This window comes from Sordaria macrospora, chromosome 5 (genome assembly GCF_033870435.1).
Source record: "Sordaria macrospora chromosome 5, complete sequence".
In the NCBI taxonomy this organism is placed as follows: Eukaryota; Fungi; Ascomycota; class Sordariomycetes; order Sordariales; family Sordariaceae; genus Sordaria; species Sordaria macrospora.
In genome coordinates this window covers 3,623,845-3,645,509 of record NC_089375.1, presented here as the reverse complement: position 1 = coordinate 3,645,509, position 21,665 = coordinate 3,623,845, and the positions used below count along the sequence as shown (strand labels likewise).

The 21,665-nt window shown below is 52.3% G+C and overlaps 7 protein-coding genes across 7 annotated transcripts; 3 read left to right on the top strand and 4 right to left on the bottom strand.

Annotated features, from left to right (window-relative positions):
* Positions 1-180: 180 nt before the first annotated feature.
* On the bottom strand, positions 181-4,310 carry SMAC4_06747 (uncharacterized protein; the record flags this gene model as incomplete). The annotated part of the gene is made up of 3 exons (XM_003344922.2): positions 181-1,103; positions 1,162-3,192; positions 3,245-4,310. The coding sequence occupies 3 exons, from the start codon at positions 4,308-4,310 to the stop codon at positions 181-183; spliced, it is 4,020 nt and encodes a 1,339-aa protein (XP_003344970.2).
* A 3,363-nt stretch (positions 4,311-7,673) lies between these two features.
* On the top strand, positions 7,674-11,479 carry SMAC4_06745 (uncharacterized protein). The gene is made up of 2 exons (XM_003344920.2): positions 7,674-10,014; positions 10,087-11,479. The coding sequence occupies exons 1-2, from the start codon at positions 8,638-8,640 to the stop codon at positions 11,401-11,403; spliced, it is 2,694 nt and encodes an 897-aa protein (XP_003344968.1). The 5' UTR covers positions 7,674-8,637; the 3' UTR covers positions 11,404-11,479.
* A 626-nt stretch (positions 11,480-12,105) lies between these two features.
* SMAC4_13853 (uncharacterized protein) lies at positions 12,106-13,835 on the bottom strand. The gene is made up of 3 exons (XM_066091657.1): positions 13,599-13,835; positions 13,468-13,545; positions 12,106-13,406 (listed from the first exon to the last, which is right to left on the bottom strand). The coding sequence occupies exon 3, from the start codon at positions 13,311-13,313 to the stop codon at positions 12,402-12,404; it is 912 nt and encodes a 303-aa protein (XP_065947283.1). The 5' UTR covers positions 13,314-13,406; positions 13,468-13,545; positions 13,599-13,835; the 3' UTR covers positions 12,106-12,401.
* A 329-nt stretch (positions 13,836-14,164) lies between these two features.
* On the bottom strand, positions 14,165-15,284 carry SMAC4_06744 (uncharacterized protein). The gene is made up of 2 exons (XM_003344919.2): positions 14,912-15,284; positions 14,165-14,838 (listed from the first exon to the last, which is right to left on the bottom strand). Exons 1-2 carry the CDS (start codon positions 15,141-15,143, stop codon positions 14,291-14,293), a joined length of 780 nt encoding a protein of 259 aa, XP_003344967.1. The 5' UTR covers positions 15,144-15,284; the 3' UTR covers positions 14,165-14,290.
* A 229-nt stretch (positions 15,285-15,513) lies between these two features.
* Positions 15,514-19,086, top strand: SMAC4_06743 (uncharacterized protein). Its single transcript, XM_024655213.2, has 3 exons — positions 15,514-15,891; positions 15,954-17,889; positions 18,091-19,086. Exons 1-3 carry the CDS (start codon positions 15,732-15,734, stop codon positions 19,013-19,015), a joined length of 3,021 nt encoding a protein of 1,006 aa, XP_024511126.1. The 5' UTR covers positions 15,514-15,731; the 3' UTR covers positions 19,016-19,086.
* A 386-nt stretch (positions 19,087-19,472) lies between these two features.
* Positions 19,473-20,308, top strand: SMAC4_06742 (uncharacterized protein; the record flags this gene model as incomplete). Its single annotated transcript, XM_003344917.1, has 2 exons — positions 19,473-19,732; positions 19,897-20,308. 2 exons carry the CDS (start codon positions 19,473-19,475, stop codon positions 20,306-20,308), a joined length of 672 nt encoding a protein of 223 aa, XP_003344965.1.
* A 174-nt stretch (positions 20,309-20,482) lies between these two features.
* Positions 20,483-21,664, bottom strand: SMAC4_06741 (uncharacterized protein). Its single transcript, XM_066090508.1, has 4 exons — positions 21,422-21,664; positions 21,240-21,279; positions 20,991-21,117; positions 20,483-20,919 (listed from the first exon to the last, which is right to left on the bottom strand). Exons 1-3 carry the CDS (start codon positions 21,492-21,494, stop codon positions 21,030-21,032), a joined length of 201 nt encoding a protein of 66 aa, XP_065947282.1. The 5' UTR covers positions 21,495-21,664; the 3' UTR covers positions 20,483-20,919; positions 20,991-21,029.
* Position 21,665: the final 1 nt, after the last annotated feature.

Here is a 21,665-nt window from a genome sequence, read left to right as displayed (position 1 = left end):
AAGTCTCAGTTGGGTGGGATATGCAAAGTAACCAAAAACAAAGACCCATCCATCGAAGCTCAACCAAGTCTCCTACCCTATTATTATACATCTCCCCAACTCGTCGTCCACATGGACTCATCATCACGACAACAAGCACATAAAAATCGTGTGATCATCCACTTCCCTCCCTCACCTCACTCACTTCAACCCAAACCCTTCACTCTCCAATACCGCCGTCCACAAAACCTTTCTCAACGTCTCCTTATCCGCATACCTCCACAGCGCCAACGAATTAAAACACGTCCTGGCCGTGGGATACCGTCCACAATCATCGCCCAAACAACTGATCCGAATCGACAGCGCCGCGGCGCCCCCAGCGGGAATCCTGTCACTGCCCGTGATAAACAACAACAACTTCCTCTGATCCGCAGGTGAAGCCTCCTCAAAGAGTTCCCAGAACCACCTAACCATCGGCTCCCCGGTTTCCACGGGATTTTTTGTGCTCCAGTTATCGTACGTAGCCGCCGATTTCAGCGCCGAGATGTCGAGGGCTTCATCCGAGCCGCGGACCAGCAGCTCGATTTCCTCGGGGCGGAAGAGGGACAGCGCGTTGCCGCCGCAGACGGTGTAAAAGCCGCGCTTGAAGGGCTCGAACTGGCGGGTCACTGCCGTGTCGAGCAGGTAGCGCACGTAGAGGTCGACGTACTCGCGGCGGTTGGCGTTGGTGACGGGGCGGCGCTCGCCGTTGGGGCAGAGGGCGACGCGCTCCGTGGAGCCGTAGCGTTCGATGTCAACGACGAAGTCGAGGCAGAAGGTGGATTCGACATCGCCATCATACTCGAGTAGCTGCCGGAGCCCGGATGCGAGGCGGGGCCGGTATTCGGCGAGGTCGTCAAGGCTGTAGGTCATGGGTTGGCGGGGCTGGGACGTGGCTAGCGTGGGGGGTGGTGCGGCACTGAGGAGCTTGCGGAAGGCGAAGGGCGGTAGGGCGACGTCGAGGATGGTGGAATTGTAAATGGCGAGACCGAAGACGACGCCAACTAGGAAGTATTGCTCGGATGGCTCGAGAGAGGCGGGGTTGAAATAGCAGTATTGAGAGTCCTCGTCGTAGACAAACATCCCTAATGAAACAAGTGTTAGAACGGAGTAGAGTTACTTTTCGATAGAGGCATCACCTACCATGGTCGGGGTTAAACACTTCACGGACGAGGAGCAAGAACCACTCCTTCCGTAACCCGCCAGCATCAATGCCCTCTTCTCCCTTGAAATTGATCTTCAAGCCCTTCTTGATATCCTCCGAGCCGCTACCAATCACCTCGCTCACGGCCTTGAGACTGTCATCCACCAGGCAATCCCGACGGACATTTAACACAAGGTGCTGCTGAATGACACGGTGGGTTAAGATGCTGTTGAAAAAGGCATCTCTGGCCTTGTCCTCCATCTGCCGCCTCGCGTCGTATTCGAGAATTTGAATCTTGGCCCCTATGCTGAGAAGGAAGGGGAACTGGCAGAATGCAAATTTCCCCTTTTTCGTCTCCCATGTTTCAAAGTCCGCCACAAGATCGGAATCGTCGAGAAGGGTGGTGTAGAAATCACTTGTAGCTAGAATCTGCCCGCGCATCTGGACTCGATCCCTCGTGCTCGCAGCTTGCCCAGCAGTGCGGTTAGCCAGGCTACGCTGAGAGTGGTTTGTATTGTTGGCTGCGAAGATCAATGCGAGGACTTGGGCCGAGGCCTTGATTTGCCAGTCGTCATTGTATATCTTCTTCTTTTCCTTCTGCTTTTTTCCTGCTGATTGTGATGATCCCAATGCGGCGTGAAGGGATGCCGCAGACCTTCCAGCGTTCAGACTTGGGATCAAACCAGCAGTAATATCCACTTTGGCGTCGTACTTCTTCTCGTTCTGTCGGTTCAGTCGGAATGATAGGAAACTATGAATGAGATCCTTTGCCCTGATGAACAGTGGCTCAGGGTACCTCGCAAACCAGTTCACGAGATGGTTGTGACACTCGTTGGGTGTGTTAGACAAAAGACCAACGATACGCTTGATGATTCCGGAATGCCTTCCAGAAGATGGGCCGCCCTGAGAAGACCAGAATGAGTCCATATGCCGGAACTCGCCGAGGTATGGTTTATAATAGGTGTGAAGCAGTGGGTTAGCGGCAAGAATGAGGATAAACCGTAGCTCATGAGGCGCAATAATCGGGCGTCCGGGCCGTTTCATAATCGTCTCGCTAGCCTTCAAAAGCGACCTATGGACATGGTCCTGTCCCACAAGCAGCTGTGCTTCGATTTCCTTGAGCACCTCAGGAGGCACAGCCAGTGTCGGATCCTCGCTCACAAGCTCATCGTAAACCACAGGCCACGCCCGAACAGCATCGAGCACTGCCGTGTACCACTCCTCTAGTTCCGTCCAGTCAATGCGAGGGCTCCTTGGGCTGACTGCAGACGCACCTGGATCGCTCCGGTTAGATGATGACCTCCCTGGTACCACTTCTTCATGCCCTCCCGTCCACCAGAGACCGTTCTCAGCAAAGTCCCCTAGCAACAACATCTTGGCGTCCAATTCAACAAACGGCTGATCCGCAGTAACCGAGTCTTTCCGGGCTTCGGGTTGGGGCATAGGTGATGGTTGGGGCCGGGGCTGAGGTTGCGATTGCGTTGGCCGACGTCGACGCTCTGGTTCGCCAGGAGGTCTAGGCTGGTAAGCCGGGCGTGTTGTCGAAAACGAAGTGTTCAGACACTGGTACGAGGTAACGCAGCTGACTATATAGTCTTCAAGCCGTTTAAATATCCGCCTGTAATCCACGTCTGGGGTTGCAATCTGCGGGCTCGCTTGATGTAAAGGTGCTTGAGGGCCGAGATCAGGGATCGCTGGGCGCTTTTCGGGATAGGATGATGAATATGACCGAGGCGTTCCATTAGAACGCCGTTGGGGATCCAGATAAGTGTTTGGGACTGTCAGTCCATCACGCTGTGGTTGAAGACTCACGCCTGCCGCCCTATTCGGTGGCGGTCCCCTTCCTGGGCTCCTTGGTGGTGACATTGGACCTTCATGCTGATCTCTAGAAGGAACCTTTGCCAAGGTAAAATAAGAGTCTGGCCGCACATCTGCCAGCCGGCCCAATTTTGAGCGTAGAGCAGACGAAAGAAAGGAACGCAAACATTGTGAAGCCAGTGACTTTGTATGACCCAAAGAAACTGGTCGTTCTAAGCAGGTATTAGCGAGTAAACAGCCATATTAATTAAGGTTCTTTCTTACCATAAGAGAAGACTCGCTCTTCTGCTGCGGGAGGTGAGTTCCGGGGAGCATCCCGTCTGGGACCCTGCCCTTGCCCCTGGCCTGAGGTGGATGGCTGTAGGTCGTTGATAGTCAAGCAAATGGTGCACTTGAAGACAGAGAGCTCCTTAGGCCACCGCACCAAGGAACCGCACGCCATGCATTTTCCCGTGCTATAGTCGTTGTTCCCGATAGAAGGAACATTCCTATGACCTCGCGAGTGCTGTGTTGGGGGTCTGCTGGTACCGAGCTTGGGCGCATAACCGGCTTCGTCTACCGTTTCGGACTCGGAATCGCCAGCATACATCTGATACGGCTTCTTTTTCTTACTCGAGAACAGAGACGGGAAGGGATGGCTCATGGAGCGTCGGTGGGCTGGTCTCTGAGAAGCACGGGCACTTGAAGAGCGGAAATCGTCGTCAGACGAGCTGGAATCGTCGGCGTTGGTGTTGCTGCCCGTGTTGGCTGTGATGCGCAAGTTGTTCAAGACAGGGAGGTCCGGGACTCTGGTGGCACTTCGAAATCGACCGGCGGTCGTGGCAGCATGAGGACGGCGGATCTGAGGTTTTGCTGTTGGTGGCCGGTTTATGCTCCCGTTGGGGTTCACGTTTCCGCCGCCGGTACTGTTGCCGTTGCAGTTGGTGTAGTAATTCACTTGGTTCAGATTGTTTGTGGTACTGGTGATACCAGGACTTGATGGAGGTCCAAAGGCACGGTGCGACTGCGGAAAAGGGTGCGGGTGCCACTGCGGATGCTGTTGCTGTTGCGGTTGTTGCGGTTGTTGCGGTTGTTGTAGCTGTTGCGAAGATTCCTGTGCCGACGAAGGCCCCTGTGGATGCTGAAGCGGATGTTGAAGCGGATGCTGGAGCTGGTGCGGGAGCGGGTGCGAGTTGGCGTGGGAATCCACTCTGCCGGGAAAGGGCCCCAAAGGCCAAGAAGGCGAAGTGGTCGAGATCCCCATGGAAGGAGGCGTGGAGGTGGTGTTGATATTGATATTGGCCATGGTACCTTCCCGCGTAGGCCGTGTTTGGGCGGTATAGGTGGCCATCTTGACAACCGAGCTTTCCAAGGACTATGCTTTCAACTTTTGTGTGTCTGTGTCCTTCAAGGAGGGAGGAAAACAAGTGTTGTGGTAAATGATGGTGGCAACCACAATTCGGTTAGGAAACCATCAAGAGGGCGGCAGTCAGTGACAGCGGCAACGTAATGTAGGCCAATGGCACCTTCACCAGGGGCTAGGCCTGTATGGTTAGCCAGTAATGAATGAGCTCAGCTGGAAGAAGTAGAAGTAGCTGTGACCTGCAAGCTCTTTTTGTTGGTGTTTGAGCAGTGACTGATGTTGGCAGCACAAGTGATGCAGCTGAGTGGGAAATTGATGATGTCCTGAGGAAGGTAGAAGGGGGAACAGAAAGGATAGGTGGTTCCAAATGCTAAGGTATTCTCCGAAGTATGTATGTATACCTTAGGTAATCGAAACGAATGTTCAGTGGTGTAGACCTGCCTGCTGTGCCTGTTTCCTGCTTTCTTCCCGTAGTCCACCCACTTCCCGCACCAACTCGAATTATACAAGCGTTGTTTGCGGCTTCCAATTCGTCTGATACGCGGCTTATGGAGAATGGGATGGGACCCGTTGGCGATACCAGAGTTTCGGACGACAAGGGAGAGGTTGAAGGCTGGACTGAAGCGATGACAGTCACGGCATGGCGGATCGGGTTGAAAGAGCGTGTAAAGCGCGGGTCGTCAAGACTTCAGACGAAAGGTAAAGAGACTAGGTATTTCTAGTTTTCACCTCTCTAATTTGAGCATTGACTAAGTCTAACACCTTGACGGTTGTCTAGAATCGCGGTTATGGTCGGAAGCGTGGACCGAGAATGTCGTAGTGCGAGTTGTTGAACCATAAAGCAAAGATCGAACTGGATTGAGAGGGAGGCGGGAGATGTTGGCTGGCGAACGAAACTAACGTGTTCTCGGGTCATAAGACGGATAAACCAAGATGGGCTCGGAGACGGATCAGGAAATCTGTCATGGACGAGGAGACTCAACGAAAGGACTGAGGCAATGTTGCCATCAAGAATAAGCACAGCTGGAGGTTTCAAGACGTTTGGAGAAAGAGTTGTAGCCGTGATGTTACACTCTTGGAAAAAGCAAATGTGGTGCCAGGTAAGCCATTCAGAGGCCAGGGTGTTGTCGCTGCAAGTCGGAGTACGGCAGCCTGCCCTAGCTCGTTCATGACAAAATTATGGGAACTACGGGAAGCCCACCCCAGAGTTTGATAACCTACAACTCGGCCATTATGTCACCAAAGAACTCGGTTATTACTTCAACCTTTTGAGCACTCAATTCTTCTTCCAAGTTCATACAATTTCTGGAAATCCAGGTTGTGTAATTGCGAAGAGCATGCATTTTCATCGAGGTAACGAGGAGTGGTGATATTCGCCAAGCCCGCAAAGATAGGTGGGGGTTGCGCTTTGGTGGTTCCTATAATTTTGTCAGGAACGAGCCTAGCTATTAGCCAGCCCTGAGAGGTTGACGGTTGGATGGGGCTGCAGATGCACAGCCTGCCTTAGCGAAACGTCAAGTAAGGAACTTGCATTTCTGTTAGGTAGGCAGGATAGCGGATCCCCAGAAAAGACCCCAGGGAAACCCCTAGTGATGAACCCCATAGCTCCGGTGTTGTTGACGATGCTATTCTCATCCAAGTCCGATGTGACGACACTTGTGTGAGCCAAGAAAGACAAGAATGGAGCAACAAGCTTTCAACGGCTCCGAACGGACGCTGTGTGAAGGGACTCGGTCGTATCTGGTCGAATTCTTGATGTGCCCTGGCTTTATCAGAAGCCTCTGGCTGGCTGCTCAGAACTAGAGTCAGGAATGCCTGAGATGGTGGAAAATGGATAAGTTGCAGCAAGGGGCATCAGCACTGTAAATTCGAGCTACCTTAAGTTGAATGAATTGGATGAACATAGGACGGCGGCATGTCTATCAGTCGACGTCAGCTGTACCTACTTGTCACCACCGGATACGCACAGTCCGGTCAGGTACATGATCCAGCAGGATCAGCAAAACACGTCGCAGTTGCCCGTAAACGTTAACAGAAGACTTCCACCTTAAAGAGGTATGAGACGACAGGGCCAGCCATTTCAGGTCCTGGTCAGGGCAACCGAGCGAAAGCGTCACGCGGGAAACGCGGGGGCCAAGGCCACCAATGTCCATATTAATGGAAGTCCCAGCTCACCTCAGCCAGGGACACCTCAGCCCCCGTCCCAAACGGGGGTTTCAGAGCAGAACAGGAAATGGTGATTGAGATTACGACGGGCGGTCCCTTTATCGCCCATCCAAATCAAGTCCACAAGGGCAACATTGAGATCGATTCTCCGTTCCATTTCCATTTCCATTTCTTCCAGTTCACCATCAACAACAAGCCTGCCCAGGACGGGAGTTTCCTTTTTCGAACACTGCACCCATGGTGACCTTGGAGTTGAAGATGCTTGTTAAGGCGCCACGCTGGATGGGACCCTCAATACGAGGGCAAGGGTCCCTGTGAATCAGTTGATCACCAGCCAAATCTGGTTCCCCCGCCCCTGTCACCATCGGTTACCACAGCACACTGCACTAACAACATGTGCCGAACTGGAGGTTCCCGTCCTCAGTTTGGTTGCTTGTCTGCTTGTATCTGCTTGATTGTGCAACGACATCAAGCCCGTTCCAGGTTGACAATGGACGCCGACAGCAACGGCTTAAAACCCCACAGGTTGCCCCGCATCGGCAACTGCAGCTCGCTTGAAGCCCCCTGTTAAACCGATTCTGTTGTCGTGCAGGGGTGCTGGCCCGGGTTTGGGCTGCACTTCGTTGCTTTCTTCTTGAGTGAGAGGAACCAACAAGAACGTCCTCATGACTTTCCTTCCTTTTTCTTTATACGAGGTCACGATCCCGATACCGGATGAGGATAGGTAGATTGATGGTGCCCGCAAGGAGTTGTCTTCCCACAGGGCATGTATCCGACACGTAATGAGTGCACCTTCTGAGAGAGACAGGCCGAAACTACGATCCTTGCCTGTGTACAAGTATCAACGAGACAAGCAACTGGGCTCACCAACAAAAAGCACACAACACCAAGATTGCTTGGCTACGGTACGAAGGCCGACAACTGCCGGCAGTGACCGTCTCCGGTCATGGTCGTCCACTCCGGGAGGTCCGGGCCGTTGTGGTCCGTTCGGGTCCGGTCAGGTCCGCTAACCACCCCACCAGCTTGCCAGCCAGGTCCCAGACCTCAACGGCCAGCCTTCCAATGAACCGGACGGATGAGGTATCAGACACCGGACATATTGGTCCTTGCCTCGCTGTCCAGATCCCGGACATCCCGAGTTTCTATAACAACCTGTGCAACCGGTCAGTCGAGCACACCGACAGCGTCCTGAGGTTGATTGAGCCTTTTCTAAATCCTTGATGGCCAAGGTTCTCAGATTAGGGGGCTCGGGGGAAAACGCAACAAGTCGATGTTCGTCTTTTTCGTACGTACTTTTTGGTACGCGCAGGTGAGGTCGGTGAACTGTTGCTGCTGTCTCAATAAAAGTGTTGCAGAGGGGTGAGACGGCCATATCACCAGGGGGTTTCATTGGCGTACAGGCGGACACGTGAAAGCGCAAAACAGCAGGCGTTAACAGCCAGACAGGGGAAGCCGTTGCCGTATCACAAGCCGTTTGCACCGCGATCATAGGCGGGGAATAGTGTATACCCCTGGCATGGCAACAACGATGGCGAGATGCTGGGAAACTTGTCAAGAGCCATCGTCTCAATTCTCCACCGGACGGTCCTTCTTGCCTCTTTCAAGACAGAAGCGGGCGAATTGACGACATGATCTGCCCGAAATCCGAAAAGTTTATTCGTGGAGACTGGAGAGGCCAGAGACAAGCAGGAACGTCACGAGTTTTAACACGACTGACCACTCTCTGCAGCCATCGAGCCATCTGCCAAACTAACATTGTGTGCCAGCTCGACCGACATTTCGTCTTTCACTCCCGCTTCCTCCTCGTCCAACATCTTTCCCCAAACATGAACTTCTACACATCATTATACCCATGGATACACGACCCCTTTACTATTATTGATTAACTTTCCGTGCTTGTTAGCATAATTCAGTTCTCGTATATACCTGCTTACTCGCTTCTTGCTCTTCAGCATACATACCTTGCTGGTGTTTGCCTTCTTATTTGCTTTCTTTCTTTTCTGCCCTTTCCGTATTCGCCACCGCGCTCCGTCTCTCGACATCGCATCATCCGACGATTCCACTCCTTTCCCGCTACCGCTCTACGTTTACGTCCGGCGACGCCGACCCTAGGAAAGAAACGAGGTTTGCGACGACCGCATGATTTGCTATGGCCACCTTGGTCTCCGACTTGCTTCGAGGAGCACAAAGACAAGTTCGACGGTTCTCTTCAGGGTTCGCCACTGAAGAGCCCGATATACCCACGCCATTTACCACTTCACAACACCAGAGAACGAGATCCGACGGGGCGGCGATTCCCAATTCTGTGTTCGAGGACGAAGAGGACAACTATAGGAGGAGTCTGGATGGAAATATTTTGGGTAGAACTGTAGCCTCCCCGGTGGCTGTCGCAACAATAACTACACCAACCAATGCCGCACCAAATTCATATCCGAGGTCGGGGGAAGGCGCCGATGTCGCATCTGCCGCATCAGAAGTAGGACATCATGGACAAGCCCCAGTTCCGCCAACATCCGCAGCGGCGTACGACTCAACACCGCCGGCGCGACCGTCGTTGACTTCACCGATCTCTGCCCCAGCGCCAGAATGGTCTGCGCAGGCAGTACAACAGGGCCTCCTCGGGCTTCCTTATATCCCCTCCCGTGTGGACTCCGATGCTCGATCCCAGGCTGGGGAGTTACCAGAAGACGACGGCAAGAGCGCGCTGAGGAAGAGGATACAGGCGATTCAGAACCAGGCCGACATCTCGCAGGCTCTCAAAGCGCAGCTTATACACCAGGTTATGACGGAGGAGTATTATCACCAGTCTCCACATGCGCATGACGGCACTATGGGCATGCGCCCAGAATCGCCCAGCGGTCGGAGCGTGCGCAGTGTGCACAGCGTCAAGAGCGCCCGCAGCGCGCATAGCTACGGCCGCGAGCAATCATCGAACCGGGATTGTGATTCGTTTGGAGCATTGCAGACGGCCTTCAAGTTCTGGAACCCTCTTGGAGGCGAAGGCGGAATTGGCGACGAGGCTGCCCTGAACATCCACGTTACCGAGGAAGATCTCAAGCCGACCTATGTTCCCAAAGTCGCCCCAAGACGTGACGATTGTGGACCGCGAGAACTCGATGTCAGTCTTTTATACGCGATGGCGCAGGGGATACGGCCCGAGGAAGAAACAGAGGATTTGGATGAGAGCGGCCAGCCCGTTCTCAGGCTTGGTTGCAAACATTACCGGCGCAATGTGAAGCTGCAATGTGCCGCCTGTGATCGGTGGTATACGTGCCGACTCTGTCACGACGAGGCGGAAGATCACACTCTGCCGCGACGGGAGACACGCCACATGCTGTGCATGTTGTGCGGTCGCGCCCAAAAGGCCTCGCATACCTGTGTTGGCTGTAACCAGTCGGCGGCCTCATACTATTGTAATATTTGCAAACTATGGAACGACGATCGGAACAAACCTATCTATCACTGTAACGATTGCGGGCTCTGCCGAGTCGGACATGGCCTGGGCAAAGACTTCTTCCATTGCAAGGTGAGTCGCTTTGAGCTAGTGTGAAGAAATGACCCCTTTGGCCCAACATGACTGACCGTTCTTGGTGAATAGAAATGCTCAGCATGCGTCTCTACGCGTACTGAGCACCGATGTGTCGAACGGTCCACCGACTGCGATTGTCCCATCTGCGGCGAATACCTGTTCAGCTCCCCGCGACCGGTTGCAATCATGAAATGTGGCCATACCATTCACCAACACTGTTTCAACGCGTATAAGCAGACATCGTACAAGTGTCCAGTCTGCAACAAGACTTGCGTCAACATGGAGATTGAGTTTCGTAGGCTCGATATTCTCATTGCCACCCAGCCCATGCCCGAGGAGTACCAGGACGCCCGGGCTGTTATCTCGTGCAACGACTGCAGTGCCAAAAGCCAGACAAGGTACCATTGGCTGGGACTGAAGTGTTCGGTCTGTCATTCGTACAACACAGTCGAGCATAAGCTGCTCCATATGCCTGGCGTTAATGACGATGAGGATGAAGGGGGGCCCAGGGCTACCATTGGGTCGAGTGGTGTCAACGGAACAGGGCAAGGAGTGAGTGTCCTGCCAGTTGCACTTGACGAGCATGTTCTTCAGAACGCAGCAACAGCCGGCGGTAGACGACCTTCAGTTACGCAATGCGCCGATATAACCAGAGAACAATCCCGGAGCATTTTCCACTCGGACCCCATCTCACCTCCGCGACGTTCAGCCCTAGCAGGCCTCTTCGCTAACCGGAACCGACAATCCCCCTCCTCCTCCGCCGACCAACCTCAAACATCCACTTCCACCAACCTCCCTACAACCCCTTCACCGTCCAACTACTTTCCGCGTCCCTCCTCTTTCGCTCCTTCCTCCCCGGCTGCCACAGCCGCCGCGGTGCTCGCTTCTGCTGCCGCCTTCGTTGGGTTCGGCGGTTACTCAGCATCTGCTCCTTCTGGCGCAGCAGCCACTACCACCACGATCCCGGGCCGCGCTGCAACCGGGACGACGACAAGGACGAGGACAATGACACGAACAAGAGGCAGGTCAGTAAACGAAGCTGGTATTGCGGCAGATGGGACAACAACAACAACAACAACAACCGCAGGCGCGGATTACAACTCGGATGACTATACCGACGACGATCAGGAAAGTCGATGGGGAGAAGACATGGTGACCTTCGAAGACGTACTCGGTTTCTTAGGTAGGTCGCCGAGGGGGCTGGTCCCTGTTCCCAGGGATGGACACACCTCTATTAGGGATCTAGTAGAAGAGGAGGACGATGAGGATGAGGAAGAGGAGAGTGAAGAGGATGATGATGATGATGATGAGAACGACGATCTTGAAGACGAAGAAGAAGAAGAAGGGGTTGGAGGGTTTGAGCTCGATCTCATCGGTCATAGGTGATGCGATCGACGACTTGACGAACCGAAAGGGGGCAAAGGAAAGGAAAGGAAAGGAAAGGAAAGGAAAGGAAAGGAAAGGAAAGGGAAAAGCGGGGATAAAGTGAATATCTCTTATCATGATATGCCTTACACAGCATGTTTATGTGGTCTCTTACATAACTAGCTTTTTTTTCTTTCTCCTTCATTCGGGATGTCTGTATAACATACTGCAACTCTCTACTTTGCTTTTGAGCTTGCTTTGGTTGGAACATGACCGGGGTGGGCTAAGGCATCATCATCATCATCATCATCATCATCATCATCATCATCATCATCATCATCATCATCATCATCATCATCATCATCATCAACAACAACAACATGATCAGTATCAATATCACAATGGGCGTAAGCATGAGGCAGGAGTTCGGCTGGCTGAATTCAGGATAAAGGGAAAAAAAATACTTGCATATACAGGATTATTCGTTCCAGTGGCATATATGAAATTTCATTCTTGGACAGCCGGAACGGTTGGAACTCAGTCTAGCAATATTGTGGGAAGGTATTATGGGTATGGGGTTTGAGTTTCAATTCCACTATCTTTACATGAAACTACCCGTAACATGAAAGACAAGAGGTACAGACGCTGATACAGATGTGCATTTTCCACAGTCCCGTGTACGTACTTAAGGGTCAAAGTAAACAGTCACAGGTCAGAAGGGCATGCTGAAAATAATCGATTCGTGATATTGAAAGAAGCTATCAGTTTGTATCTAACACATTTGTCTTCGCTGTCCGTTATGAATTATAAGCCTACATAGAAATCAACGCTGTTGACACGATAACCAACCCCTTCTGAACATGACGAAAGCGACGACCAGTATTGTCCAACAGAGGGAGGTGACCTTGTGGTGTCGTCATGGGCCGTATGGGTCGAGGATGGGGAGGATGACTGCCATAGTCCTCGGCTGTCGGCCGTCTTTCCGTTACAGACGCCTCTGTTTTTTCTTACTCTGATTCTCAATCCTGTACGAGTGGTGGGTCACCCACAAAACTGCTGCTCCTGCTCATGTTGAAGGGCATTTCCGTGTCCTCAACTTCCGTTTCACTGGCCTCTCCCATTTCCTCGTCGGAGTTATTACTGCTGCTGGAAGGTTGTACTTCAATGACCTCTGTCTTCACCGATGGCGCCTGTTCTCCTTGATCCCGCGATTCGTTTTTGTTTCCCCCTTCTTCTTCTTCGCCTGTTTTGCAGACTTCCATAACATCCGTTTTGGCCTGTGCCCATCCTTGCTCCGATTCGGTCTTGGTATTCTCCTCCGTTTTCCAGAGCTCCATCGGATCTGGTTTCTCTTCTTCCATCTGGTGCCAGCCTTCTCCCTCTGGGTGATCGTGATAATTCCAATTTGGAGCCGGGCTGGGTTGCAGCGACGTCGAGATCAAGGGCTGCTCTCTCACAAGTCGCAGCATCTCCTGGTGATAATCGAAGTTCTCTGTGAGGATCGGTGAGCTTTTGGCCCTTCTGGCCCTTCCCGCTCCCAATGGCAAATCTTCATCTCTCCCGTTTTCATCAGGTGTTCTTGAGCTTGACGCCCTTCGACCACGCATCAGTTCGGAGCTAAAATCTTCTTTTCTAAATAGCACGTGTAGTTGGCGAATCAAGCCGACCACGATCGGGTCTAAGTTGCTGTCGGAAAGGCACAACGGTGGAGATTCGGTCTTCCACGCCTTGAACGTGAAAATCAACCAGCGAAGGGTTGAAACAGTGAGGGCCAAATGATACCGTGAGATGGCCTCGTTCGGCACGGCTAGATAGCGCTTGTTCTTGCCGTCGGAGGCTGAGTCGATATCCGCCTGATCTTGGCCGTCTTCCTCGATCGATTGATTACGCTCCAGAAAACCGAGTACTAAAACCTTTTCCCCGCCAATCATCTATTTTCGGCGGGCTGCGTTCGGGGTGGCCGCGGCTGCCTCAATGTCTGCTTGTATAACACGGGATTCCACGCGAAGCTTCTGGATCACCTCCTGTGATGGTGTGTTAGTTGCCTAACTGACGGGCTAAGTGAGGTTGTGTCGACAATCTTACAGCTAATGCCTCGGGCTTTACGCCATTTTCGATCATGGAAATGCAGATGGAGAGTGTTCTGCGGTCCAACTGACAGTTCTGATTGATGGTTAGCAGTCGAGTCGCAAGGAAGGTCACCAAGGCTGGCTTACTAGGATGGTGGAAATCTCATGGAGGATGTCTACCGCTTGCTGAGCGGCGGCCTGCTTTTCGCTCTTCTCCATGGTGTAAAGATGGTATGTCCTGTTCTCGGATAATAAAAGTGATTCTTATGTTGTAACCGCGCGGTGCTACGTTTGGTGAGTTGAGCACTGATCGATGTGATGGTTTGAAGTTGAAGCGCGGGTAAAATAGAAATGGATCAGAAGGGATGAAAGTGAGGTAAAGTGTTGGTTTGTGTTGAGGTGAGGAATGGGGGACAGAGAGGAAGAGGTTAGCGGGCTTTTGTACTATCAATTTCCCCTGCAACGCCTAAAGCAAGGAAGGAACGAGCTGCTACAGCGGCATTCTACAGAGGCACCTTCCTTCCTCAACCACTGAGCGCACTTGCGTTCCCGCTCCTGCTTTGGACTAAGAAGTCACGCTCATCTGGCCCAGTGTCATTTGACCGCCAACGGGCAACAACGCCTGGAAGACCACAAAAATCAAGGAGGTACCTCTACTTGACAGTGCCTATAACCTCAGCAGGCGGTACTCGTATGACAATGAAAATAGTGATGGTAACAGTCTTCAAGGACCATCAATTCAGTCCAAGCTCACGGGCATCTCTACTACCCAGAACATCCAATACGCGGGGTATCTAACTGCAACTATCCAAGCTCTATCCGGGCCAGCTGAACTCAGATCAAGACTTCATAGACTCAACAAACAACTCTCTCATGCCCTTGAGTAGTACCACGAGCTCTCTAGTCTCATTTACCCGGTCCAGCACTTTTTCCACCTTCTCCCTCTCTAGCTTTGGCCTACAATGCCTCACATCGTAGTCCCTCCCACTCATACTCAGCTCGAACCATGCCTCCCGCTCCCAGTTCCTCTCATCAATGTGCGTGTACACAAACTTGAGCCTGTCCTCTGCTCCGGCACCCTCGATCCGCATGCACAGGTTCGTTACCCAGAAATCCAGTTCTGGCACGTTGTACCTTGCCTGCGCCTCCAGTTGCGCAGCGTGCGCCCTTTGCGCTGCTAGACGCGCATCAATCTCCCTTTGTGTAGCAGCAATTTGCTCTTTCAAAGCGTCGCGCATCGCGGCTTGTTTATCGCGCTGTTCCGTGAGCGAAGCGATGGCTTGTTGCATCTCGCGTGTTTCGGCGGCCTCCTTAGCCATGGTCTGTTGGTAGGTGTTCGTTTTGAGCTGGAGGATTTCAATGTCCTTCTTCTTCATGCGCTGGTCCTCTGTTACAGGGAGCCGAATGTTAGTATCATGATGCGCCCTAGTAGTACTTCCAACATGTTGGATGACACGTACCCTGAAGCTCTGCCACGTTCATCCTAAACTGGTTCCTCTCCTCCAGCACGCGCTTGCGCCCTTGCTCGATGAAAGCGTCGAACTTTGCTGTGAACTTGGCCATGCGATCGCGCAGCTCATCGAAGCCAAAGTTGATGCTGGGTAGGGTATCGGCCAGCGATGGGCCGAGGGGCTGTCGGCTAGTCGACATCGATGATTCGAACGTAGATGACATGGCGCTTTTTCGTGACATTTTGATGCTTATCGTTAAAGTTATTGCTAAATGTAGTATGTTGCGTTTTTCCGACAGTATGCGGTGCGATCGAAAGCGTTGCGACGCGACTCGGGACAACGTGGTTGGTGATGGTTGCTCTTGAAGGTGGGGGACCTTTGACAAGTTCTTGACATGTTTACGTCCCTTCCATTTCAGGCATGGTCTCCTGGGGATTTGGATTCTGTGCCGGGCTTCTTTCTGATTGGCTGTTGCAGCTTCCAAGGTACGTACCTTCTTGCAGAACGTTCAATAATGAATCGGCCCCACCAAAAAGTTCACGGTGGACCCATGCATTTTCTCTTGCAAAAAGATAAAAACGAGAAGCTGGTCGCGTTCCTCATTTTCCTCTTGTTTTCTTCCCTTCCACAGCATTTCTTTGCTTCCAACATACCCCACCAACCACCACGGTCAGGACTCAATGCGCCGGCGCACTTGAGCTCCTACCTCTAATACATTCTTTTTTGTTTGCCAGACCAAGTCGCAAACACCGATCATTCGGTATCGGGGGAGAAATGATCCCGCCGAGCACTCCGTCATCGCGAGCTACCCTCACTCCGAGAGCTCCGAATGGCTGATCGACATGGTCATACCCGCCCCGTCGGCCGCACCCATGCTATGAGTCGCCCTCGCGCTCATGCTGGTGGTATCGTCGGGCGGTTGACCTACATTCCCGCTCAAATCAACAAAGGCACTGGTCAACTTCGCAAAGATCGTGCCAGAGATGAGAGTAAGCTGATCCTCACCTGCTCCTCACGTTGGGATTCCGGGACTAACCAACTGAATCGTTAGTTCCTCAATTCCAACAAGTGACGCCTTTCAATCAGTGGTCCGCGCCCACCAAGACAGCCCTTCCTGACCTCGCCAGCTTGGGTCCATCCCAACTTGCCAAGTCTCAGAACAACTGGCTCCTTAAAACTCTCCCAGAGGCTTTTCTCGGAGATGTCGATACCGAGACGCTGCTCATCGATGAGATCAGCAACACGTACTCGACCACTCATCCCCCGCCGCCACCCACCGCCTCCCTTCTGGCTACTGGAGAGATCACCGATGTCAGAGACCCTGATAGAGTCAAGGGTCACACGGTTCTCGCTACTGCTAGTGGAGAGTCGGGGCACGTTCTTCGCTTGATCAGTCTCGCCCGTGAAGAGTGGAGCTGGACAGATGAAGATGTTAAGATTCGTCTTCACGTCCCGAACCACCATCTCGAAGGAGACTGGTGCCAGGATAGCGTTCCGATTTCATTGATCAAGTTCGTCAATGACAGCAAGAAGTACGACCAGGTTCGCTGGCTCATTGTTCAGAAACCTACTTCAACCACGGTCTGCGAACCTGAACTCAGAAAGCTGCCGGTGCAAAGCTCATCCTCCATCCCATCAACTTCCTCGCCCCTGACGCAACTTGTTGCCAACCCCTTGTTCACCATCACATCCGATCGATGCGGAGGGGGTTCTCACTCGGACGTCTCCTTCAATCTTTCTGATGAGCAGGTACCTCAGCTTGCCATCATTGATCAAGCCGGATATTGGAGCGTATGGGATATTGTTGGCCGTCGAGGTGCACGGCCCAAGGTGATGAAGCCGGTACTGAGAATGTGCGGCAACATCAACCTAGGGTTCATCCCAAAGTTCCCTGACAGGACAGCAGATGATCAGGAACCACATAGAATCATGTGGTTGTCTCTGAGAAGGGACAGATCCAATGATGAAGGTCGTCCAGGAAGTCGGTCAAAGAGTTCCTCGCGCGACAAGTCGAGGCAACGTCTGTCTCGGGCTAGCTTGCTTCTCCTCGGAAACAGCACTACTCTTTGCCTTTTCGACATGGAAACTCGCAAGTCCGAGGAGCAGCCTCATCTGCTGTCAGCAAAGAGGGGCGAACGTCTCTTGGATCTCGCCCCTTCGCACTTGGATCCGTCACAGGCCTTCCTTCTCACGAACACAACCATCTCATGGTTCTCTGTCAAAGAACATGGCCCTAGACTGCGGCTTGAGCCACTTGTCTTTTCACCTCACCGAAGGGACGTCCAAGATCCGGCACTGAGGCTCGAGGTGTCTCCAGGAACGTTCATAGATGGTGCTCTGGCCTGTTTCGTGTCGATCCGTTCCAGTCGAAATGGCGAAATCACCGTCTTTTGGTTCATCAGCCCCAGCTCAGGCAAGCCTCTTCGCTACCATCGAGAGTCAGTTCGCCTCAAAGCTTCATCCAAGTCCATCAGTGTCGCTATGCTTCCGGTCGAGCGACGAGTTGGCCAAGCAAAGCTCACAGCACCTCTCGCTCGTGCTCTTGCGAAGAGGCAAACCAGGTTCTTCCAGCTGGTTACGCTAGGACACGATCTGGATCTGGGCTGCTCGCTCTGCATGTGGTCTGACGAGCCTGGTGTGCGGGTGCGACCTCCAGATGAATGCGTAGGCCGTTCTGGCTTTGCATCGGAGAAGGTCAGGCTTCGGGAGCAACTGCGCGATGCATTTGCCTTACCAGATGAGTTTGACGACCGTTCCTTGGCCGGCGGTTCCCGAAGTCCGGAACTTGGCCGAGGTTCATCTGGAACTCTGAAAAGGGAACCAGATACCCTCAGTCTTGTGGTATGCGGGCGGGCATTGGCCGACAGGCTAGTGGTGCCCTTAACATCGAACGAGGCACGCCCATCGCAGAATGAAGATGACATTACTCGCATCGCCGAGGTCATCAGTCGTGAGACAAACAATGGCTATATGCCTAGACAATCTCTGTAAGTTGTCACCATTCACCCGTTGCACAACACCCGTCCATTATGATGATTTTCTCGAAAGAGAGGCTGTTTATGATCAACAATGATTACAAAAATACACCTATACATTGTTCTATTTCTGATCCAGGACTCACACTACCCACTTGTCATTCTTCATTTTTTTTCCGTCTGGACATATTGCTAACGCATTTGCGTCAAAAGACTCGATCTAGTGAAACAAACAAGAGGTGTGCAGGACGTCGTTCGACTCGCTTCACACTGGTCATCCCATCAACACTTGTTGCTCGAAGATGTTCCTGGGAGACTGGTTCCCACCAATGGCCGTCACGTCTTGAGTGATGATCTAGACCGGGCCTTTGAGCGGTTGATGAAGATGTTCTCCCATCTCCCCTCAAAGCGTGGAAAACCGTCTCAAGGGGCTCCCATTCCCAAGTTGCAACTGCTCGCTGCCGAGACTCTCCTCTCTGAGGCCGGAGTAGCGGCAGTACCTGAAGAATGGGCTGCAGCGGAGCCTTGGGATGGCACATCGAGTCAGAGCCAGCCATTTGCCAGCTCTATGCCTTTTGGCAGCTCTCCTCCTTTGTTCTCGTCACAAGTGCACTCCCAGTTCATACCCCCCTCTCAGTCGCAATCACAGTCTCAAGGCTATGATCCGACCCAGAGTCAAGAACAGCCGGGAGGTGAAGATGCAGTGGGCGTGAGACTACGCCAGTACGCAGCCATGAATCCCGTTTCCAGAAGAATTGGCGGTAGAACCCGGGTCACGTCTCACTGGGAGCTCGGCGAAGACCCCAATGTCGTCACATGGAAGCCAGGTCGGGACGATGAGGAGGATGATGCTGATCTCAGGAGAAGGCGCAAGCTCGAGGCAAAGCGCAAGAAGAGAGAGAAGTTGCTGGCGAGGATTCGCGGCGTTGAAGCCGTAAAGGCGGAAAGTCAACCTTTGCCGTTTGCCATTCAGTCGAGCCAGCTGAGAGGTTTTGCTTTCACGCAAAACAGTCAGCCGGAGTCGTCACAGTTTTTCGCATCGCAGCCGATGTCACAGATTGTTGCAGGACCACATGGAGGTAGGCCCTCCCATGTGAAGAAGAAGCAAAAAGTGAAGAAGCGTATGGGATTCAGATAGTTGGTAATATGACTGTTGGCAACCTCATGATTGTTTCTGTGTTTGCTGTTGATGATACTTGAATGCCCGCCCCTACGTGAGCTTTGCCTACATGTTGTAGTTCGTTTGCGATTCGAGTTTAGATGAGAACGTGTGGAAAACAATCGAACTAGGCAAAACCCGATCCTCGTATACGTTTTTATATCAAGGCAACTGATCTTACTATCGATCTTCCAAATACAAAAGCGCTGTGTCAATCGCTGTCGTTGAAACGGAGTTGTTGTTTGAATTCACCCGCTGCAAGAACCGAAGGTCAATTACGCAGGCCCGCGAGACAGTCGGTCTTGGCCCCTCACTTTCACCAAACTTCAAACAAACCACTCGGTCATCAATTCCAATTTCTGAAAAACTTGGCAACTCAGGGCATCCGGAACCTGATTCCCATCTGCGATATACTACAGCCAAGCCATCAAACACAATGTCGCACCACTGCCACGACGAACACGACGACCACCACCACCACCATGTGGGCGGGGCAGAGCACGACCACTCTGACGACATCACGCCCGCCGTGCAGTTCTCGCTGTACCAGCAAATCAACTTTGACGAGATCACCACGCTGAACGAGCAGGTGCACGGCTCCGGCAAGGCCATCCTCAAGAAGACGTGGGCGGAGAGATTGGAGACGGAGCCCGAGGTGGTGAGCGATGCTGATGAACAGCTGATTATTAACGTTCCGTATGTTGCATCTCACCAGTATCATCCATTCATCACTCATTCAATTCAGACACTCACCCACCCATTGCCTCGTTCAACCACGCCTTCCTTTCACTGGAAATTCACACATAAATCAATGAATTTTTTATACAACACGGATACTGACAAATTTACAAACAAAACAGTTTCACAGCCCAAATAAAACTCCACTCCATCCTCCTGCGCACCTCCCCCTCCCCTTCGGCCCCGCGAACCCTCCGCCTGCTCGCCAACGCCGACATCCACGATTTCTCCCAAGCCGAAGACTCCGCCGCAACCCAAGAGTTCGAGCTTTCCCAGACCTCGGAGATCCAGGAATTGCCCGTCAAGCGAGCGCGGTTCAACGCCGTCCAACGGTTGTGCCTGTTCTTCCCGGATAATTTTTCCCAGGGAGAAGAAGACGAGACGAGGATTAGTTATGTCGGGTTCAAGGGGGAGTGGATGACAAGGGGACAGGCGCCAAAGAATATCGTTTATGAGGCAGCGGCTAGGCCGACGGATCACGCTGTGAAGGGAACGGATGTTAGGGGGGTTGGACGTACTAATCAGGGACAGTGAGGGATGGGTCGATCCAAGGTTTTAGAGGTGGATGAAGGTGTTGGTGATCGGATGGGCCAGGCTTTTTTTTGTCAAGATCTGCTGCTTTGCTTTGGGTCAGAGTTGAGAAAGGGGTTGACGATGGTTTCTAAACATTTGTGAAAAGGGAATCCAGACCATAAGTAGTAACTTGCAAATCCCAGGTTTTTGTTCTTTTGATTTCCACGAAATTTACATAAAATCATCCTCCCAGGTCTCATCCCGATCCTGGTTGCTCGACATCATCATGTTCTCCTCAGCAAAGAGCTCGTCGTAAGCATGATCCTTCTGCCACTTCTTCTCGGCCCGCTCCTTCTTCAGGCGATCCTCCTCCTTCTTGCGCGCCAGCACCGCCGCCTGGTCCTTCTTGCGCAGCTCCTTCAGGTGGTTCTCCTTCTCCTCTCGCAGGTCTGGGTGCTTCTCGACCTTGGTCTTGTTCAGACGGTTGACGATGGGGTTTTCACGCTGCGCAATCAAAATGCGCTTCACCTTCTTCTGGTCCTTGAAGCTGACCTGGCCGACGGCCATGCTTCCGTCCTTCTTGAGGTTGGACCATGGCGTGTAGATGATTGAGATGTTGTCCTTCTTGTTACCTTTACGAGAGTAATATTATTAGTCTTCAAAAGGAGCTCGCCACGACCTGATAGCAACGCAGAATGCTCACCCTCGATGGAGTTGGCCTTGGTCAACTGACCAAGGTCAGTCAGGAGCTCCTCAGGAATGTTATCCCATGTCCAACCCTGTGGGAGACGAAGGTAGATATGGGCACTGGAGAGTTTGTCGACGTGGAACTAAGGCCAAGTAATGAGAAACTATCATGATATGATGGTAAAGGCGTGGCTTTCATACCCTATGAGTAATAGTTAGTAAAAAAAAAGAACGTGAACTGAGACTTGGCTGGGGCGATACGTACCAGACATCTTCCTCCCAGCCGTGCTTAATCAACTCCTCGTCTATAGTTATAACATGTTAGATTCATGATGATAGGACATACACATTTGAGTATGATATGCAGTATCCATCGACATATAACAGCATATGCGGGTTCCGCAACAAGATGCAACATTTGGTGGATGATGATCGTTTTTCACATACTCTCAAACTTGTCTTTCCCCACATAAACGAAAGCCGGGGGATCAACAACGGTCGAGGTGAAATAGAAGACCATGGTTGCTGATGTTGGTGAGTAAGAAATGAAAGATGAGAAATGGGGTATCTTGAAAAAAAAAGAGGTGATAATGAAAGAGCACTTTCGTGCAAGAAGAGAAACCAAAATGCAAAAAAGAAACGCAATCTCTTTTCGGGGTTGGTGGGTGGTCGAGTGAAGATGTTTTGTTAG

Excerpts from the sequence above, each read along its gene's own strand:
- SMAC4_06745 (XM_003344920.2), top strand. The coding sequence starts at position 8,638 with ATGGCCACCTTGGTCTCCGACTTGCTTCGAGGAGCACAAAGACAAGTT. Across the intron at positions 10,015-10,086 it reads AAGACTTCTTCCATTGCAAG|AAATGCTCAGCATGCGTCTC; the intron begins GTGAGTCGCTTT and ends CTTGGTGAATAG.
- SMAC4_13853 (XM_066091657.1), bottom strand. The coding sequence starts at position 13,313 with ATGATTGGCGGGGAAAAGGTTTTAGTACTCGGTTTTCTGGAGCGTAAT.
- SMAC4_06744 (XM_003344919.2), bottom strand. The coding sequence starts at position 15,143 with ATGTCACGAAAAAGCGCCATGTCATCTACGTTCGAATCATCGATGTCG. Across the intron at positions 14,839-14,911 it reads GAACGTGGCAGAGCTTCAGG|AGGACCAGCGCATGAAGAAG; the intron begins GTACGTGTCATC and ends TCCCTGTAACAG.
- SMAC4_06743 (XM_024655213.2), top strand. The coding sequence starts at position 15,732 with ATGGCTGATCGACATGGTCATACCCGCCCCGTCGGCCGCACCCATGCT. Across the intron at positions 15,892-15,953 it reads AGATCGTGCCAGAGATGAGA|TTCCTCAATTCCAACAAGTG; the intron begins GTAAGCTGATCC and ends CTGAATCGTTAG. Across the intron at positions 17,890-18,090 it reads TATATGCCTAGACAATCTCT|ACTCGATCTAGTGAAACAAA; the intron begins GTAAGTTGTCAC and ends TTGCGTCAAAAG.
- SMAC4_06741 (XM_066090508.1), bottom strand. The coding sequence starts at position 21,494 with ATGGTCTTCTATTTCACCTCGACCGTTGTTGATCCCCCGGCTTTCGTT. Across the intron at positions 21,280-21,421 it reads GGGGAAAGACAAGTTTGAGA|ACGAGGAGTTGATTAAGCAC; the intron begins GTATGTGAAAAA and ends TTATAACTATAG. Across the intron at positions 21,118-21,239 it reads GGCTGGGAGGAAGATGTCTG|TTCCACGTCGACAAACTCTC; the intron begins GTACGTATCGCC and ends ACTTGGCCTTAG.